Source organism: Malania oleifera, chromosome 12 (genome assembly GCF_029873635.1).
Source record: "Malania oleifera isolate guangnan ecotype guangnan chromosome 12, ASM2987363v1, whole genome shotgun sequence".
NCBI classification, from domain to species: Eukaryota; Viridiplantae; Streptophyta; class Magnoliopsida; order Santalales; family Ximeniaceae; genus Malania; species Malania oleifera.
Window position 1 is genome coordinate 82474517 of NC_080428.1, and position 22696 is coordinate 82497212.

The 22696-nt window shown below is 35.7% G+C and overlaps 1 protein-coding gene across 2 annotated transcripts in view; it reads right to left on the reverse strand.

Moving 5' to 3' along the window:
* The window catches only part of LOC131144716 (urease), a 125170-nt gene that overhangs the window by 88528 nt on the left and 13946 nt on the right, over positions 1 to 22696 (reverse strand). For both annotated transcript variants that reach the window (XM_058093551.1, XM_058093550.1), the window contains exons 5-10: positions 15202 to 15307; positions 11607 to 11749; positions 11221 to 11331; positions 9752 to 9915; positions 9272 to 9650; positions 9077 to 9185 (exon numbers count right to left, since the gene is read on the reverse strand). In XM_058093551.1, coding sequence (XP_057949534.1) covers positions 9077 to 9185; positions 9272 to 9650; positions 9752 to 9915; positions 11221 to 11331; positions 11607 to 11749; positions 15202 to 15307 — 1012 coding nt within the window. The remainder of the gene's footprint in view (positions 1 to 9076; positions 9186 to 9271; positions 9651 to 9751; positions 9916 to 11220; positions 11332 to 11606; positions 11750 to 15201; positions 15308 to 22696) is intronic.

Below are 22696 nucleotides of genomic sequence, written 5' to 3' on the forward strand. Positions count from 1 at the left end.
GCCAAGGATTCGTCCCTGCACGTTGTCCAGATCTCAATTGAGGCTAGCCAAGAACTCGAAGACCTGTTGTACTTTAGAAACTTTTACTTGTTGGACATGTTTCTTAGTTGCCCAACATTCTAAACCATAAAGTATAGTCGGCCTTATAGTTGTCTTATTTAACTTACCTTTTAATTTTAAGGGTATTCTACAATCACACAACACGCCTGATACACTCCTCCATCTTCTTCAATTTCCCTTTCCACTTGCATAATAGATCTAGGATATCAAAATCTATTAGTGCCATTAATTTCTTGATCATCAAGTTTAATCTTCTCTCCATTACTACTCCTTACATTACTTAAATTACATTTCATATATTTTTTCTTTCCTACTAATCCCAAAACCTTTAGACTCTAATTTGGTTTTCCAAAGTTCTAACTTAGATTCCACTCCATTCCTCTATCATCAATAAACACAATATCATCTCCAAACAACAAACACAAGGGATCTCATTTTGGATATTCCTAGTAAGTTCATCAATCACTAAACTAAAAAGATAAGAACTCAAAGTAGAACCTTGATGTACACCTATTGTGATTGGACAATCTCTAGAGTCCCCTCCTATAGTCCTAACACTAGTCACCACTCTATCATACATATCCTTAATGACCTCAGTATATCAACCGTATACCTCCTTTTCTAAGCCCCATCAAAGAACTTCCCTAGGTACTCTAACATGTGTTTTCTTTAGGTAATAAAATCATATGCAAGTCCCTCTTCTTTTCCCTAAACTTTTCCATTGAACTTCTTAAAAGATAAATAGCTTCTGTCGTTGATCTCCCAAGCATAAACCATATTGATTTTCTGAAATCCTCATTTCTAGTCTTATTCCTTTGTTCAATTACCCTTTCCCCACAATTTCATCATATGGCTTATTTTTTGAATATCGCTTTTGTCTTTGTATAAAGGTATTAACATGCTTTTCCTCCATTCTTTTGACATTTTCTTAGTCTTTATAATAAAGTTGAATAGATTAGTTAACCAAACCTTTATCCCTTAAACATTTCCAAACTTTAATTGGTATTTTATCTGGTCCTATAGATTTCCAATTTTCAATTTTTTTTTAATGTCATCTTAACTTCCAAGACTCTAATTTTGCGAATAAATCTCCTATTTTTAGTTTTCTCCTTATTTTGTCACTTCCAAGTTCAATCTTTCATTTTGGTGTTCATTAAACAGCTTATCGAAGTATCTTAGCCATCTCTCTTTATGTCTTCTTCTCTTGTTAAGACATTATCATTCCCGTCCTTCTTACCTATTACATCACCTAAAACTTTGCATTTTCTTTCTCTAACTCTAGCAAGTTTATAAATATCTTTTTCTCCTCCTTTTGTATCTAGTCTAGTATACAAAGTATCATAAGCTCTAAGTTTAGCTTCGCTAGTAATCTTTTTGCTTTTTTTTTTTTTTTTTTTTTTTTTGCATATTTACATTTTTCAAGATTTTCTACATTTCTACAACTTTACCATATTTTATACCAATTTCTTTTTGTCTTAACGGTTTTTTGAATTTCTTGATCCCACCACCAACTTTCTTTACTATTCGAGTATCTTCCTTTGGATTTACCGAAAAACTGTTTTGCTATCTTTATGGTAGACTTAGCGATTTAATTTCAAACAGTATTTGCATCTGCCTTACCACCTAATGCCCAACCACACTATTTGATCATTTTATCTTTGAATTTTACTATATTATCTCCCTTCAAGATCCACCATCTAGTCCTCTTATGTTGATTTATGTTGCTCTTTCTCTTCCATTTTTTAGTATGTATATCTAATTATAAGACTATGTTGTATAGTCAAATTTTCACCTATGCTGCTTTACAATCCTTACAAGATAGAAGATCCCCCTTCCTAGTCAAGAAGAAACCTATTTGGGTTTTATTAAGCCCACTCTTGTTATTAAGGGGGTGTTTGATAAAATTTAGCAATTAGTGCTAAATGCTAAAAGCAATTTTGAATTTGTGAGCCAGGTTCTAAATATAATTGGAACCAATTTTTGAATATGAATGCTGAATTCTTTTTACTGTTTGGCAATTAACCTCTGAATATATGTATTTTTCCAGTTTTAGATCAATTTTTTTATATATATCAAAAATAATGTGCCTCAAATATAAAACATAAAAACATTAATTGAAAATATTTTCTAATGTAAATACTTTAAAACATAAAATATTATTTATTGTGAAACATAATAAGAAATTATTTTTTCTAATTAATACTTCAACTAAATACTTGCTTTTTCTCCATTTTTTCCACCTTCCTTGCAAAAATCTCTATTTTATAATTTCCATCAATAGATCTAACATTTTGATCCTCTATATATATAAATAAAAATCTTCGTAAATCACCACAAAAGAAGGGGGAGAGTTAAAAATCTATTGCATTAATGGTCTCTTTCTGTTATAGGCTTGGATTCAACGAAGAGCAAAGTTCATTTTAATATGCAAAAGAATATTTGCGTCTTTTCAAAATATCCCAACAATCCTGAAAGGAAGCCATTGTAAAACCATTCGACCAAGGGCCTTATCTCTATCCATTTCAAAAACCGAAATTTAAATCTCTTCTTCCTTAAAGGGTCTCTTTAGCTAGGTTGCTTTATTAGCTAATTTAGGACACCAGTCCAACCCCTTGCACATAGGTCAATTTAATTTTCTATTATTCATTCAAAATCACATACATTTTGAGCTACGCACTATAAGTTGACAATGTGATAACAATATATTTTAGTAATGATGTTGTTCTCGACAAATTTACAAACCAATTAGGTTTGGATGATAAGAAATGCTACACTTACCTCCTAAATATCACGCTTTTATTTATCCAAAGTTTTTGTGTATATTGTACGATGGTTTTACAAAGGAAAAAAAAAAAAAAACTAGTGGCTGACCCAATAAGGCCACTGAGTCGTTTTCTCATTGGTCGAACTAGTGACATCAACACGATGTCATATATATATATAAAAAATTAAGTTCATAATTATATATATAAGTGTAAAACTAAATACCTATGTACAAATTCATAATTAGAAGATATTAGAAGGTATCTAAGAATTCAAAATTTAACCTTTAGGATTTTCTGTATTTACTCTTTTAACATTAATGTTTTAAAAATATATATTTTAAAAGGGCAGCCCCGTGCATGAGCTCCCGTGTAAGCGGGGTCCAGGGAAGGGGCGAACCACAATGGGTCTATAGTACGCAGTCATACCTTGCATTTTTTGCAACAAACTATTTCCATGTCTCGAACCCGTGACCTCTAGGTCACACAACAACAACTTTACCGTTTTGCCTAAGCTCCCCTTTAAAAATGTATATTTTGAAATTAAAATAAATTAAATTGGGCCAACAGCTAACGTAGGTTAGGCTGCTTTTGACTGATTCTAATTGGGTTGACCGATTTTGGAACGGAGTCCCTCCATTTACGATTTTCTAACTTCATCCTAACCAAACAGATGGCCAATTCCGATCAAACTGGTTGATCCAACCTGCCTTTTAAAAGCATGTATGATATTTGAGTAGTAAGTATAGCACTACTCTTATTGCATAGAACCCAAAAATAAGTATCAAATTGAGGTGTTTGTAAAGCTTTTGATAAGGATAGCATATTAATTAGTTAAATTGAACGAGCAATGAGAATAACAAATAGTAAAAATAAACAATAAATGTTTACAATGTATTTTATTATTGTAGATGGCTCTTTATTTTTTAAAAAATTCTGAAAAATTATAAAGAAAATAATTAACATTTAAAAAATATTTTAATTTTAAATTTATATTTTATTACAAAGCTTTTTAAAAAATTTATAAGGGCATTTGGATAGTTATGGATAATTGCAAGGATATTTTGAGTTACAGGGATAATTTTGACATAATCATAAGGGCATTTTAGGATACTTTTAGATAGCTATAAGGGTATTTTGGGTTATTGGTAGTTATAGGAATAAATTTGACATTTAAAAAAAAAGGACACAAAAGGGAGAATCCCCTTTATTTTATTTGATATTTTAAATCATATATTTTATAATAATAAGTAAGTATATTTTTATTACATAATACTTAATAAATTAAATAGTCAAAGATCTCGTGCATCACAAGGGCCTCTACTAGTTAATAATAAACACACAATAAACTACTAAGCCCAGCAATCCTCAATCCAATTCTTTTTAACTATTCTCCAACAAGGATCTTCCCAAGGCCTTGCTTCTTGCTCAACATCACATCCTCAGAAGGATGGGTTTTGGGGAAATTTGGTACAGTTGGATCAGCTATTGTGTTTCTACCCCATCATTCTATGTGTTGATTAATGGCTGCCCTTTGGAGTTCTCCAAATCCTCTCACAGTATTGCCACGGCCAGTCAAAAATGGGTCATAAGACTCATAACAGTTTTGGTTGAGAGTGAGATTTCGGATGGGAAAGTGATCATTCCAACAAGTTCAAGGGAGAGCTCTTTCCTTTATCCGCTTCCTATTTTTTTGATGGTTTGGAAAGAAAGGAATAAAAGGGCTTTTGACGGGAATAAAAGGGCTTTTGACGGAACGGCCTCTTTTTTGCAGGCTTTCAAGGATAACTAGATTTCATTATTTCCAATAAGCACAGTGGGGCATCTAAAAGAGACTCTTCTAAATAGACTCCTCGGCAATTCTTGACTTTCTGGATGCGCTTCCGTAATTGCGTATTGTTTTGTTAGTTTCATTTTACTTGTTTAGCATCTTCTTGATGCCCAGTTTTTTTCTTTATTATTTCTAATAATATTTTCTTTGTTGATAAAAAAAAAAAACAGCCATATTCAAATTTTAGATAACGTGTAATAAAATGGACAATCACCAAATTATAAAATGGGTAACTACAATTGATAAAAAAGGGTCCTAAAATAATATAGGCTAAGGCTTGCACTTGTATGATGCAAACATCCAAAGTGCTGAGGGCTCCATTAAAGCAACATAATGATCTAGTAACACCCTAAAGTCAAAAGATCATGCGCATGTGCATACATGTGTGCAGATGTGAAGGTACTAACACTGTCTTATGAAGCCTAAAGTGCGCTTCTCAAAGCCCATGAGTAACAAGATATGGAGGACACACACTTGTAAACACATCTTCATTTCCCTAATTTTCCAATGTGGGACAGCTTTTCATATATGTCCCTAAAAGAGTGGCATGTGTTATGTACCTTTGAAAACCCCAATGAAAAGAGCATATATATCACTAGAAGGAAAGCTTTCCTTTTAGTTTTGATGGTATTCTACAACCAGACAACAACACCAAAAGCACTCTGTCAAAGTATTGTGTAAACTTCGAAGATCTAATCACACAAAGACCTCCCTCTATTTATAAAATATCCCAAGTAACAATGACCATAATTCCCTTACTACCTTGTGCACTAACTCATGCTTACCAACACAAATTAACACAAAGCAATAATTCTAAATAACTGAAATAACTAGTAAAACTGCCCCTCAAGCTGAAGCACAAATATAACATTCTCCTAGCTTGTTAAAAGTGGATTTAACACAAGCATCCCCCAGGGCTTTAGTGAATAAATGAGCAAGTTGGAAATCAGACCTCTCATGATTGGTTGTAATAAGCTTCCACACAAGTTTCTCTAAAACAAAGTTCCAGTCAACTTTAATGTGTGTGTCCACTCATGGAAGACTAGGTTGGAGGCAATATGAATAACAATTTGATTATCACACATCAACCTCATAGGCCGAGTATGTGAAAAGTCATGTTGTTTCAAACAGTGTTTTTAAAGGTGTTTCTAAGGCGCGCCTTGAGGTGCGTTTTGGGGCTTAAATGCACTAAGGCATAGTTCAAATGGTGAAAGTCCTGAAATGCATACGCTTTCTAGGCTAGGGAATACGCCTCAACTGAAAAAACATGCTTTTTACGCCCCTACGAGGAAGGTGTATGCACAATGCCTTTGCATCGATGCTTTTGTCAACGAAGAATCAAACGATCAAAGACTTGTCCCTTTGAAAGTGCTCCATCACTTCGACAAAGAGCTACCATCAATCTTTTTTGGCAAGCTCCTTGGGTGAGACGACTGTGCTGCCATCTCTCTCCAACTATTCATCTCTTTCTCTCTCTCATTCTCTTCTCTCCAACGGGACAATTGGGTTTGCCTTCAAGTCTTCCTCGCTCTATTCTTGAGTTTCTTTCTCAGATGAGTTTTGATGGAGGCAATTGACTGGAGAGAAAATTATGAGAGAAAGGCAAGAGTTTTGCTTTTAGTAGGTGGGAAAGCAACCTGAAGAAGGGCACGTGGCTGTAGAAGACCATGTGACAATGAAGACCAGCTTGGTTAATGAGAGCAACCTACACAAGACCATGTGGCAAAAGAAGACAACTTGTTCTGATTTTTTTTCCTAAACTATTTTTTTGAATTTAAAATTTGGACAACAAATTTTACAATTTATTTTCATAAATTTCATATTATTTTTTGTATATATAATTTATTTTATTTTTTAAAATAAAAAATCAAAGTCTCAAAAGCCTTACACCTCACCTCATCAGGGATAAATGCCTTCGCCTTTCAAAACACTGGTTTCAAATATGTTCTTTTGCCAAAGTAAGTTCACATGTAGTCTGGGCTATGGCTGATACTCTGACTTAGCACTCAACTGAGCCACCAACAGAAACACAAGTGCTTTTGTCAGAAGGTGACCTAGTCTAATCTGCATTTGTGTATCCCTAAACATAAGTATGACCTTGATCCTTCCAAATGCACCTCTAAGGTATCTCAAGATATGAATGACTGCATTCAAGGGACTAGTTCTCAAAGAATCAAGAAATTCCTTCTCAACATTTATCATGGAAGATATATCATCATGAGATAGTTCAACTTCCCAACAAGTCTCCAATATTGTCCAAGGTCAACCAACAAGTCGCCCACATCTAACACTAGCACTTAGGATCAATTAGTGTACCTATAGGTTTGGATCTCAAAGCCAAGTCTCATCTAAAATATCTAGAACTTACTACTTTTGCGACATAACAATCCCCATACGAGATTTGAGTACTTCTACAACCAAGTATTTTTGAGGCCCTAACCTTTGGTTTGAATTTAGTAAGTAAAATGTTTCAAGCTTTAGATACGTTGATTGTTGTCATCAATAATCACAATATCATTCACAAATAAATGAGCAAAATCCGACCAAGAGCAGATAAACTACAAAGTGATCTATCCACTACTGCACACCATTGAAAACCAAACTCAAGAACTACAACATTGAATCAACCAAACCATCCTCTAGTAGACTGCTTTGTTGATAATGCAAGGATTTCTTGGGCCAACAAACTAATCCTAGCACCCCTTGAAAAACAAACGCAAGTGATTGCTTTATTTAGACCTCCTCCCAAAGATCACCCCGTTGGAAGGCCTTCTTCAAATGATGCAAAGGCCAATCACTTATGGAGGCTAAAGAGATGAACAAACAAATTGAGGCAAGTTTCGCAACTAGGGAGGATATTCAAATCCAAATTGTACACCTTTGGGTACATCCTTTAGCAACAACATGGGCCTTCTAAAGAGCAATGGAACCATTAAGGTTGACTTTCACAATAAAAACTTAGTTACAACCAACCATAGGCTTATCAGGAGGAAGAATTACCAATTTCCAAGTGTCATTATCCATACATCTTCTCAACCATTGTAGTCTTTTACCTAGAACGGATAAGGCTTCAAAAGTATATTTAGGAAAAGTTAGGAAGAGCAATAAAAGGCAGTGTACAAACAAAACAATAATATGAGGGTGACAAGCATGTATGAATACTTAAGAAAAAAGTATGTGATCATTTTAGGTAGAAGTCAAACTAAAATCAATTTACAGACCAAGTAATTTTGAACCGAGAGCAAGAAACAATCCTAGTGGTAGTCAAAACACCTCAAAGAAAAAAGAACCTAGAAGACATATGATGTCGGGCTAGAAGTGAGTATTTGGATGATCATTTTGACACAATTTTGAGGCATGTGTCCAAGGATAGGGTCAATAGATTAGAGGGTCCTAAACCCAAATATGCTTAGATAATTCATGGTATATTATGTGTGTTTAGTTTTCTTGTAGTAGGATTATCAATTGTGTACTATTGGAGTGTGTTTATAATTTCATGTGTCACTAGAGGTAAATATGTAATTTTTTGTCCCATAGGCTTTTGAATAAATGGTTTGTGAAAGCCATGTAGGAGGTCATTGTTGTTGAATTTGAATTGAGAAATTAACGTGTGATCTCCCCCCCAAGTGTATCTCCTTCTTCCCCCTCTCTTCTACTTTTTCTTCCCTTTCCCTTCTCTCTTATCAATTTCTTCTAATTTCTCCCTTGGCAGCAAATCCTTGATGCTGCCTGCATGGCTGCATGACCATTTCTTTAACAACAATAGAAAATCACTAGAGGCAATTGATCAATCACTTTTACCCTTTCCCCTGGTCCTATGCAAGGTCTTAAATTTCAATTTCATCTAAAATTTCAATGCTTCAAAATTATGGAAATTTCGATATTGATGTCAATTTCAATTTCAATTTCAATTTTGCAAAATGATGGAAATTTGGAGCAAAATGTGGAATTCTTTTATGAAGCTTTAGGAACTATTAGTAGACATAATAATGCATGTTTTAGAACAAAAATACTAGTAGACATAATAATGTATGATTTAGAACCAAAATACATCAAGGATCAGTACTGGGGTATAAGGTACAGTAGCTGTAATATAATAATCATATTAAGCATAGTCAATTAATAAAAATGAAATTTACAAATCAGTTAAATATTACGTATTACAAAAACAGTTTCCGCTATAAAAGGTCGAAAATGTTGTAGCTAATATCTAAGTTAGTTTTCCAGATAATTTCAGAAGTTCGAAATCTATAATCTGTAAGTAATATCATGCTATGTATAATATTACATATTGCATTAAATTAGATTTTCCCAAACATTTCACACTCAAGGAACATTTTGCTAAGGAAAGAACAAACTTAAGGTACCTTTTTTTTTTGGCTCAAAACTAGGTTAAGTACTTACAGTTGAATGAAAATCTTACCACTTGATATTGCTTCATATGCCTGTTGAGGGCATATAAAGTGTACATGACAGTCTATGGCCCCAGCAGTTACTATCATTCCCTCTCCAGCAATAACCTCGGTGTTAGCCTAATTAAGAAGATTATTAAGAAGTGTCGTCAAGAAGAAGCAACATATATACTGCCACAGCTACCGCATTGTGAGATGGAACTTACCCCAATGATCATGTTAGAAGAAACTCCATCCATGACATCTGGGTTGCCTGCTTTTCCAAGGGAAAAAATAAGACCATTTTTAATACCAATATCTGCTTTGAAAATCCCAGTATAATCAATTATCACAGCATTTGTAATAACAGTATCAAGACAGTCATGTAATGTGTAGCCGCAGGCTTGCCCCATTCCATCCCTTAGAACTTTTCCACCTCCAAATACACATTCATCACCATATACAGCAAAATCTCTCTCAATTTCTGCAAACAGGTCAGTGTCACCAAGCCGAATTTTGTCACCAGTGGTAGGTCCATACTTGTTTGCATATTCCTCACGAGAAATTGTTTTCGTGAAATCAGGATCTTCTCCACTGACACCTTCTCTGCAAAAACCAGTTCCATAGTAAGCATGGGAATATTTTTTACAATGTGATATATAGTAGAAAACAGGAAGTACAAAGATGCAAAGCCACAAATACTAAACCTAGCATCTGTTTCTTCAGAATGCCCAAATCCTCTTGCGCAGACAGCCTCCATCAATGCTTCGATATTGGCATCATCAATACGACCATCAACAATACCATTTCCTCCCCTTATCACTTTCTTGCCTCCAATCAAGACAAGCTTGACACTTTTTGTTTCACCTGGCTGGATAAGCAATACAGTTGGTGGATGATTTTCATAATGCATAGAAGATTCCAGTGCAAAACATGCATAACATAAGCCAGTCATATTCCCTCGAAGAATTACTTTTCCCACAGAACATGATAAGGAGACTACATGAAGTCCTAAATAGGAGACAAGCATTTGAAGAAATGATTCGGGTAGAATGTATATCAACCTTGACATTGTTAAGCTAGTTGGAGTTGGCTACACAAATACTGCAACCATTTAGTCTAAAAATCATTTTCCATTTAGTCTAAAAATCGTTTTATTTTAATGTTATATCATAACCATATCTACCTCAATACCCTTATCCACAATATTAAATATGTCAAATCAGATCCATTAAACATCAATATACACACCAAAACTTGCCTGCCCTGCTTCTTAGGTTGGCTGTGGTATTCCTTCTTTACATTGGGCTTTATCTAGGACCGTATTTCTTCCGAGCAATAGCTTAACCATTAATCCACTTGAACTGAAGGTCTTTATGCACTAATTATAATTGTCTTCTCTCCCATCAGAGGCTTTATTTATAAAATCCTATGTGCTATATCATGTTTTCCTAACATCTACCATTAGCCTTCTACATAATCTTATCCAATCACAAGCCATATCAATATTTAACATTTCTGGTGTATTAAAGTTGGTATTTTAAATGTTTTTTTTTCTATTTCAGGGTGGCATTTTCAATGTTACTAACTTCACTCCATCTAGTCTGTTCTCTATAGATGAGCAATGTCAATCCTCTTTTAGAAACTACATCCTTTCAAAGACAATGTTTCTACCATCCAAATTGCAAAGCAAGGTGTACTGCCTTCTGGTTGGCTTCATCACCTTGCTTGTTAATGAAATTTGAGCACCAATGCAGCAAACAATTTTAATATACAGCACAAATATGTAAAAACACACCACCACAGCCAACCACAACCCCCCCCCCCCCCCCAAAAAAAAAGAAAAAGGAACCAAGAAGAGGGAAAAAGGGAAAAAATAACAAAGAAAGGAGGGTAAAGAAAGAATGGAATTTTTCAGAGGATAAGATGCTATAACACCCATTAAATTTTGCTTCAAAGAAAAAAAAAATACATCTGCGAGGTAGACGATTTATGTCCTACAGGAAAACATGATAAAACGTATGCATCATTCTTAACTGCTTTCAGCACCCCACCCCCCCCCCCCCCTCCTCCCAAAAAAAAATAAAAAAATTTAATTAATAACTAATCCTAACAACATCTTATTGAGGGTGATAAAAATACAAATGAAAAGACATTCAAGGTAACAAAGTTCAACCTCAAATCTTGTAGCTGTGCCTGCTGGTATGTTCAGCCGCATGCCACATGCCTTCCTCCGTTCAAAAACCAAATAGGGGTTCACCTCAATAAAGTGATAGTGGCTGCCAACCTAGATTCAGTGATAAGACCAAATGATTTCACAAAACCGTCATCTTTCTCAACAAAATTATAATGAAAAGCAGTGTATTAGACATCGAACAATTCAACAGTTAGAAACATCAAATTATTTCAGGCGATAATTAACTGCTCATTTATGACAACCTCATATGCCAATCAATTACAGACAGATGTCATGTTACCACAATGAGATGACCCAAAACCCTTTTTGCAGAGAAAAGTAAAGGCCACGAAAATAAGGATAGTTGAAAAATTAAAGGGCAGCACCTGAATTGGCCTGTCTTTAGTGCTCCTTACTCTAAGGATTACTGCTTTCCTCCCAGGATTTAGGACTATATCTCCACTTCCAACTATTAATTCACCAGGAATTGCACCATCTTCTATTGGGGGAAACTTGTCAGGCGAAGGAACTGCAGAACTATTTATGTTCCATCAGAGACTTTCAAATCTCAGAACCTAACGAAGTCAAGTGTATGGTCATACAAATTACATCCAAATTTCATGCTCTGTATTTGTGGAATGCTAGGGTGCATTCATACAATGAGAAGTAGTAAAAGGCACTAGGGGAGCATAATTACCATATACAAACATAAATTACAGAATTCAGCATATGCAAAGCTTATCCATGTGAAGTTCAAAAAGCTGGAAGAAAGAAGTTCATAAGGAAACTTGACAAAAATGGTTAAAAGAGTTCAACCATTTTGTGCAAGATGGTACAGAGTTTGACTTGGGAAAAAGAACAGCTCAGTAGACAATTTTTAAACCAATCAAACAGTCGCACTTAAGAAGTTCAAAAATATTTTCTTGTAAATTCATGAAGTTGCCCTCCTAAGGCCACCCTGCAAGAAAGTGGATGAACAACCCACATTGTTGGTTGGGATTCAAATCTCTGAGCATCATCTCAACTTGCTGGAATAAGGCAGGATCAATTAAGGCATGAACTTCATTATTTTTGTAGTCAAGCCCTCAGTTTTCCCACACCAAAAAAAAAAAAAAAAAAAGAGTAGTTGCTTCAGATTAAGCATGAACTTCATTATTTCCTGCTTGCATTTATGGATCTAGAAGCCATCAAAAATCCATTTGATTCTCAAATGTATCATAATTTCAGAAATTGAAGGATGCATTGGGATCAAACTGACAACCATGGTCTTAAATTTTCATGAAATTGTTAAAAATTTCAGTCAAAAATGTCCACTTTCCATCACCTTCAAAATTGAAATGGCAGTTGCTTCTGTCTTACAACATTTCCATCAAAATTTCGATGAATTATCCAAAATTTATCAGAATCCTGAAACTTTAGCAAAACTTGTACAAATTTTAACTATGGAACAAAATCTGCTTGGAATTCAAATGTACAAGTTAAACACAAAATGAAATTTTTCTCTTAATTAATTTTTTTTTGTTTAAACAAAGGATCATTACAAGGGCTTTTGAAATTATACAAAAAATTAAAATTATATATAATTATATTAGCAATAATATTTCATTTAATCATTTATGTCTAGATTATCTTTATTTGTATAACAAATAATACTTAAAAAATTTATGAATTTCATTTATAAAAGCTGAATAATGTTTAATACACTTTATATTACAACTATGGCACCTCATACACAACATACTTGTCATTCATGTATTTAATTTATAATATATTAGCTATGAAACTTGCAATATTATGTCCATTAAACATTTGCAAAGTTTCATAACCACTCTTCACTGGTAATTTCCATCATTTATTCAAATCCAAATCAAAATTTCCATAGAAACTTCCATACTTATAAAGCTTCAAGATTTCAGCTGAAACCGAAACTTAAGACCTTCATCACGACCACACAGCGCAAGAAATGAATATGAACCTCAACCAACCTATTGCCGCACTGGCTTGAATCACACAATTATCATCACGACATTATATGCATTTCATACTAAAAAAAGCTACCCAAATTGACTCCAGAATATGCTATGAGTTTCTATCCTACTTCATCATATTCCAATTTCCAAGTACAGCACAAGGAAAAATACAGTAAGTATGCGATCTGAGTACACAAAATAAATAGTGTAGTCCAGCATCAGTGCCAGGTAATTTCACATTGATAGTGCATAACCAATGTCGTCGTTTGTATTTACAACCTGTAGAGAACCTCAAAATATCTCACTGAAACACCACAAATGTGGCCATGATTAACATGATCTCTTCCAGATGTTAGGAAGCTTAATTCAAGAAGAGCAAATCTTGCTGCATATAGATCATATGCATCCCAGGAAAACAACAATAATGAAGTGAAAAATTAACACTTTTGCAACTTGCAAGACATGTATTAAAATAATGTCCAAAGACTGAAACCTCATTGGAGATCGCACATTAAAACAGCGACACAAGCTCTCATTAGTACATAACATATAAACTACATAAAAGAGTAAAGATAAGTGGACAATTACTCCATATGACATTCAGGTGCACAACATGTAGATGGCCACCACGTCATTGAATACATTTTTTGCATTAGTAAACTGGTTAAATACATATAGATTCACAAGTTCTGATCCAAGAATCCTACACACTAATGCTTTAAATGATTTTAGAAAATTATAATCAATTTAAATATAACATATACTACAAGTATTGGATGTCAATTTGGTTGCTTTTGCTGCTATTGGCGAGAAAATGCATGCATGCAATAGCTACTTTAACTACTTTACTGATTATAAATTTAAATGATGTTATGCAAGGAAAAAATTGATTCACTGCACTAGCTGCAGCTTAAAATCTCATCGTGACAGCCAACCAACATAGTTGGCATGAACATATTTAAGCCTTCAACTCTATGAGATTACAGCGTAGAAGTTTTTGTTTCCCAACGAAGAAATTTATCCAAAGAAGATACAAAAAAGGAGGACAAGGCATCCAAACTTAGAAGTATGTTTCTTCAGAATTAGTTCAGGTAGAACTTCACACTGCACAATAAACTAATGGCAGGTCCATATATTCATGTGCATGCATACAGCTCCAATGTGCTTGGCTGGCTTGAGGTAAAAGGTACAACAATCAGCAACCAAGTGCAATGTGCTCCTAGAGATCTCTGTCTCTCCTCAACCTATGGAAAAAAAAATTATATAAACTCTGAAGTGCAAGCTGTGCAACTCAAATTAAGCTAAAAATAAATATTTTGGGGGGCTAAAAGATGGGCCGAGTAGTCTTCAATCTCAGTATAAAGTGAAATGAAAATCATTAGATAGGAGTGACGCCGAGGCTCCAAAGGAAAATTTAGGCCTAAATTACAAACAAAATTTGTATAACTGATACCAGTAAACTTTCTCCAGAATAATCTGAATTCTCACGCAAACAAACGAATGAAAAAAGGAAAAAATAGACAAAAATAAAACAATAACAACACAACAACTGAGAAAACATAAACAGATATAAGAAAAAAACCTATGTGAAAGATAAATCAGTCGATACATCATTCATAGCTTCTTCTGTACTTCATCGTTGGTATATACAAGGATAGAAAAGCCTTTGTGAAAGATTTTTCTTGAAAAAACCCTATGTCTCTGCTAGTTGTTCATTCAATACATCATTCATAACTTCTTCTTTACTTCATCATTGGTATGCATAAGGATAGAAAAGCCTATGTGAAAGATGTTATTAGATTACCACTTCACCAAAAATCTTAGGCTGTTAGGCTGAGGTCCAACAATGTGCATCAAGCCTTAACAGATGTCTTCAGCAAAACTATGGATGAAAAATAATATTAACTCCGCAACATCATTGTGTTGAAGAGGAAGATAAAATGTACATGGGGCGGAGAAAAACCAGTCTATAAAGTTCTCAACCTAATTTCAATCCAAATTCATCCCTTACTTGGAAGAAAAGAACCATCTAAAGCCTGCTCCAGATTTACATCTTCAGATGAAATTGGTTCATGAATGGTGATTAACTTTGTCCCATCAGGAAAGGTTCCCTCCACCTAAAAGATATGATTAGCAGTTAAATTCTCTTACCCTGTGTTTGGGAGCATGGCATTCAGAGCTTAGATTTAGATTTGTGTGGAGATGGACAAAATATAGTAAAAAATTGTATGGAGTTACTACCAAATCTACACAAATCCAAATTCAAGCCCCCGAAATCCACGCTCCCAAACAATATATCTTAATAAATCAACTGGAAGAAAATACGAGCATTGCATACTCAGTGAGGAAATATTGTGACAGGAATTAAGAAAAAAATTCAACAAAAAATTCAGCACCATATATTCTATTTTAAGCTTTTCAAAAGATAAGAGATAATAAAAAGACAGAGAAAAGTAGAAGAGCCAAAAAAAAAAGTACAACAAAATTTTCCATAAACGTGTACAGACAGACATTCTAATCAACTTATACACTATAAAACAGCTGGGTAAAGCAGAATAGAGAAAAATCTAGATGGAGAAAATTTTAGCAAACAAAAGCAAAAAAAGGGGTTTCTCTTTTGTTTGATAAGGGAATAATATAAATTAATAATTTATTAATTATGGAGAGGGGCATCTGGGCAGACCTGTGATCAATACATCTTTTTTATATATAATAAAAGAAAGTGTATTATATTGAGAAAGAGAAGTTACAATGTCAGGGGACAATAAATTTCAACCCCCCCCCCCCCCCAAAAAAAAAAAAAAGAAAACAGAAAACAAAAAAAAAACAATAAAAATAAAGATAAAACAATAAATCAAAAAAAGCAATTAACCAAGGAAACCCCTTTTCAATTCCTTTCCATCATAATTCACTGACACTTAAGGTTTTCTAGCTCCCTTTGACCCTTCTTCGCTTTCTACTTAACCCCGACTAAACACACTTCTGTTCCTCCAGCATCACACATGTTTAAAACCAATTTATCCAATATCTCTTGGGCTTCTAAATCCTTCCTAAGTATCACTTCCACTGCTGAAGGTAAAATTCCATCATTGCACTGCAAGTTATTGCCCAATCTTCCAGTGGAGCTGGATGAACATATTACAGGTCCTCAATATCATTGCAGGAATCAGAAACATAACCATATTGCTCTCGAATCTCATCCAACAACAAACCCTATCACACTCAAACTCACTAAAGTCATCACTATCATTATCAGAAAAATCTACTCATTTCTTAACCTCCTTTCCTGTACAAACTCCTTTACTACCTAAACCCTTCCTCTTATCTAGGGCATCTTCCATGATACTCAATGCCCCCCTGCAGAATCTCCCCTATACTTTTTGGCCTTATCTGACCAGATTGTACTCTCTTCTCTTCATATACTTTATTCATTTTTGCACCCATCAAAGCAGCCTTCCGATAAGTGTAGACCTTAGGGCTTTTAGATTTTTCAGAATTAAGCGCCTAATTCATCCTCTGTTATTCTATTTCTCCTGGATCTACCAGCCTCTAGCCCCTATGCAAAACCCAAATCAACCACCAATCTGATGCTTATGTTATTATCGTCATTTTTTTCCCAACCTGTTCTCAAAACCATACTTAAATCATCCTGATGACATACTGAAATGCTGAGACCCTTTTTGTTTGTCTTGAAGAACTGAAAGAGAGTTTGGGAACTATTAACTGTTTGTATAACCATCTCCCACTTATCTGACATCTGCGAGTGGCCAAGGAAATAGATCGATGATAGGATCAGGCATGGGAGGGGCCTCAACTTCCATTATCTAGTGTTGGGCCTCACAAGTTTTCATAAGACCGTCTTTTTTACTGGAAACCTGGCTAAACATTTGGGCCCGCCCTTCCAATTGGCCCAACTGCGATTAACCTTGCTGAATTTTCTCCTCTTTAATCTGGCCCAATATAAAATCAAAATTCTGCTCTTGAGCTCCTTAACCAACAGACTTATCAGAAATTTTAAAAGGCCTTCATTGCTTTCAAACAACCGGCCCATGTCTATATTAATCATCAAAGACCCAGGCCCAGCCTACCCAACCTTCATCATTCCATTGTTCATGCAGAACACCCTAGCTGCCTCAGAACAAACCTCCTCTGCCAGAACCTTCTCCCTTAGCAACGTCGATTGGTTGTGCAGAGCTGTCTGAAGGGTCTCCTCTTGCATCTTCACCCCACACCGAGCACACACCACCTCCACCACATCCTTAGGGATAGAACAAACACCATCATTAGGAACCAAGCAAGCACCAAGCGCAGGAATCAAAGGAACTCCATCCATCCATTTTACCAGATACTATTTGACTACAGGTCGATTCTCATTCCTCCTTTTACTGTCAGTTCCATCAATGCACAAGAGCTCACCGAAACATCGAACTCGTTCCCAAACTGAAACCACCCATTGCCTTTGGATCCTCCAGAAACAAAGATAGAATTTTTTTGCCTCTCCATCCATCCCCTAATTCCACGAATTTCCCTGCCCTCTTCACATGAATCACCATCTAATAATCAACAAAACTAACCCAAGATCAACAAACACCCTTGCTTAAATTTCCAACAAGAGATAAGTGTAACGACCCGAAGAATAATGGTATTTAAATAATAAGAAGAAAGGCAAATGGAAATAGGAACAAAAGGAGACAGCCGACTTCGTCGGCGTTCGCATTTTGGATAGGATAATCCCAAGAAATTTTCCAAGCCTCGTTGACGAACACAAGGGTTTCGTCGACGAGGGTTCTTCAGGATCTCGTCGACGAGAAGATACCGAGAGAAGATTTTTGGAAGCCTGAAATTCGTCGACGAGGGTTAAGGTTCGTCGACGAACTTTCCACAGGACTCGTCGACGAGGTGACATGGCTCATCGACGAATTCCATAGTATAAATAGGTTTAAGCGTGATTTTTCAGTTCATTTTCTGCGCAGAACCTCTCTCTCTCTCATCCTTTGGTTCCCTACCCTTCCCTCTAAGATCTCGGACCAATTTTCTGCCGATTCAACGATCTGAAGCCACCACGACGCTCCTGGGAAAGTTCTCTACAAGTCTGCCGGAGCGGATCGTCGGTGGGGCTGTGTTGGAAACCATCCCAAATCCACGGTAAGGCTTTCTACTCGGTATTTGCCTATTTGACAGTTGTAGAAAGTGTAATACGAATAAAAATACTGAACTTTAATTCTGAAAAATTCCGTTTTCAGGGTGTTGAACAGGGAACCTGGCGGGTGCAGGAGTGTTTGATTTAGGGGCTTTTCAGGACACAAGTAAGGGGATAAACTAAGATGTTTTTATGAAAATTATAAGTATGATTTTATAGCATTTGATTTCAGAGAAATATATATATATATATATATATGTATATGTATATATATGCATTATGTTGGGAAATATTGTTGAAAACAAAACTATGTTCTGATTATATAAAATACCCATTTTGTGTGTCATGAGCAGAAATTATTATGAAATACTATTTTCTGTGAATATGATAAAGATATGGATTTTTATAATGGAAAACTGGCGTACGGGCCAAAATTTTTATATGTCTACCGGCGTACGGGCCGAGCTATGTGTATGATTTGCCAGTGTACGGACCAAGCTATGAATATGATTTGCCAGCGTACGGACTGAACTATATATATGATTTTCAGGCGTATGGGCCGAACTATGGATATGATTTGCCAACGTACGGGCTGAACTATGGATATGACTTGTCGGCGTACAGGCCAAGCTATGGTAAAATGTGAAATACCGGCGTACGGGCCGCTGATTTTCATGATATACGTATATATGCAAAATGATATGATTGATTTGATAATTAATGATATGAAATATCCATGTATCACAGTTTCAGCATATGTTATATGATATCAAAACCTGGTTGGCTTGGTTTAGGCTAACACTTGCACGGTACCGTTGCTATGTGTCCATGGTCATCATGATCATGATATTTGTGTTAACGCCGCTGTATGGAGTGGTGTGAGATTGGATGGTCGATGTGGTTTTTAAGAAGTGTGTGTGCGCCCCTAGTGTACGGACCAGGTCTGGCAGACCCATCAAACTTACAGACTGTACTTTTGACTTGACAGCGGTCGGCCAACCATTGTCAGTTCCCGCTTTCGGGTCACACAACCCAATCATGTGGGGGTAATACATGACAATAGTCAGCTAACCTACCAAGACTGTTTTCGTATTATTTTTATATGAGATGAATTATGCTATGGAAACCATTATGTTCTGCCATGTTGATTATACATGTTTTCCCAGAAATGATATATATACAGTTTTACTGGTTATGTTTATAATTATATGTATATCACAGAAATGCTCATGTTGCCACACACTAGTGTTAGTTTATTTCCCTTACTAAGAGGTGTCTCACCCCAAAATTTTATAAACATTTCAAGAGCCCCTAATAGGAGAGCGGGCAAAGCCCCGCTAATCTAGTACTATCGATCTACTCTTCCAGAGGGGTAAGTGTTTTGATAGGGTCGGATGTATTTTGTGGGATAGCCCTAAGATATCTTTTGGGATGTGTACTGTGTGTATATAAATACAGTGGTTGTAGTAACTCTGGTATCGTGATGGATGATTTTGTATTTATGTATATGATTTTATGTTTTCCTGCTACTTAGGCTTCTGTACTGTACTTTTGATATATTCCTGGTACCCATAGGTCCAGATGGATTATGATCTGTTGGATTTTATTGTATTACGAAAAAAAAAAAAAAGTAAAAATTAAGCAGGTCATCACAATAAGAATCTCAGTGAGAACCAATTTGCTGCAGCTGAAGAAAATCGAACACCAATTACGCTGCCAATTCTTCTCAAGAACGAAAAAAGCACCAACCTTCCCTACTTTATCCAATCTCAGATCAAAGGATTGGACAAAACGAATCCCCATCATCTGATCATCAATAACTAACAGAAGCTCGATCAAGAGATTCGGGAGAGTGATTCAAGGTCCTTCATGAGAGAGAGGGAACCATTGTGTGTCTTCAGATCAAACACAGCTAAGTTGCGACTAGGAATCATGAAGAGCCTTTGAGATTCCTCCATCCAACAGTCTTTGGCATTTCAGAGAAGAGATTTCGACAGCAACCAAGCTCGAAGATGTATGCAAGATGGGAAGTCGCCGGCCTAAGAGAGAAAGCAAGGAAGCTAGGGCTTCAAGCCTTCGGTAGAGAAGAGAATGCGAACCTTCAATAAAGAAGAGGGTCGCGAGTCTCGCTAGGGCTCCGATGAAGCTTCTGCTTGAGACAAAGATTTTCCAAGCCTAAGATATTTGATGAATCGAGTGAATTGGAAATTGAAGACTGGAATGGAGGTCGAAAGTTGGGATATTTGACAATTCAAGGCTTGGATAGAGATTGAAGGCTAAGATGTCCAGCGATGGGAGATTGGAAGGATGGGTCATGAAAGCTAGGGTTCCATCTTCAGTTGTTCAATGATGCTATGGTATACATCATCATTCAAGATATGGCCAACAAGGGTTGGAAAAACTGTATTTTATACACAAAAAATGAAAAGTATGTCATAGATTAGCTAAACAACCTGTTGAGTTAGGGCTCATATTTAGAAGGGTATTTTACAGTTTTCTTGTAGTGGTTGTATATACATACTTGTAGCCTAGGATTGAAAAATTGAGGCAATTTTTATTGACAATATAATGAAAATTTTGCATACGCTCCATGGACATTGGCATGCTATCAAACAGTGTAAATCATTGCATTCTTCTTTTTTCTTCGATTTTTGCTTCCGATTTGTTGCATGCGTGTGCATAATTCTGGGGCATGTTTACAAACTGGTAGCAAACCACCATGTGCATGGCTGCATGCTAGGTTTGCATTTTGAGCATGACAAGGATGCACAGGTATAGAACAGGTTTGGCAAGTTTGATGGGAAAGAAAACTTCGGCTTGTGGCAAATGTGCGTATCTGAAGTTTAGTGGAATGCAAATGGATGTTTAGGAAGAAAAATGATGTTTCAAAAAGGGGTAAGTTATTCAAGGCCAAACTAGTGGCAAAGGGGTACTCTTTACAGGGAAGAGATAGACCATGATCAAGTGCAGTCTCTACTTGTCCAACAAAACCTCCATTCTGGTAATATTAGCACAATTTGATCCAGTGTTAGAGCAATTAGATGTTAAAAAAGAATTTCTTCATGGTGACTTAGAGGAGCACATTTATATGGATTATCCAGAAGAATCAGGTCCATAAGTTGAGGAAATCATTGTATTGTTTAAAGCAGCCACCAAAGAGATGGTACAAATGCTTTTATTAATAGATAATGAGCATAAAACATAACCCCTATGAGTTTGATTGTTGTGTTTACTTTAGAATTCTACTATCCTCGTGCCACTATATGTGGATGATATGTTGATTGCTGCAAACTATATGTGTGATTTCAATTATTTTAAATTTCTTAAGGAATTTAAGATAAAGTATCTTGGCATTACAAGGAAGATCTTGAGATGGAAATACAAAGAAACAAGAAAGAACAAAAGCTGTGTGTCTTTCAAAAGAGTTACATACAGCAGATGCTAGAGAGGTTTAGCATGAGACGTGAGTAATGCTAAGCCAATGTCTACCCCATTGGCACATCATTTTTAGAATATCTTCATCGCAAGTGTCCCAATGAGTATGAGAAGGAGATGTCGAGGGCACCATCTGTGGGATGCTTAATGTATGCTGTGGTTTTTTCACATCAAGATCTTGTACATGCAGCCAAGCAAGGAGCATTGGAGACTAAACTTTAAAGTGGATCCTTGGGTACTTAAGAGGGCACAGTAGGTTATAACATTGAGTTTGATCTGGGGCAGGGTTGAGCTTAGTTGAGAGATTCGTTAATGCATACTACACAGGAGATTTGGATGACAAAAGGTCCACCACACGTTATGTCTACACCATGGTTGGCAGACCTATTTGTTGGAAATCCATGTCAATCAGTTATCGCGTTATCTAAAAGCCAAGTGGGGATAATATTTGCAAAAATAGATATTGTTGAGTTTCGGCTCATACTTAGAAAAGATACCCAGGGCACATGGTGGCGTGTAGATAGGGCGCAGTATCATTAAATTGTTGTATGAGGGTACTTTGTGGTTTTCTCATGGGGCTATCCACACACACACTTGTAGCCTAGGATTGAACCTTCTTCTGTACAAAACTTGATAGTTCACTTTTTTTCTCTAGACTTGATTAGACGTGCATGCCAAGCTCAGCATTCCACAGCAGGAAATATTGTTCTACCAAGAGGGTCTGCAGCTCCACAGTAATCCTTTAGAATAAAAGTAGCTGAAGCTCAAGCTCCAGCACCACTTGCAGATACATTAGAATAAAGTTTAACGAAAGCAGCATTACATAGTTTCCAGAAAGGGGGATCCAATCTGCTCAGCAATCCTTCATGTAACTTACTGAGGTAAGTTATTACTAAAACTTGAAGTAAATTTCACTTAGGTGATAAAATTG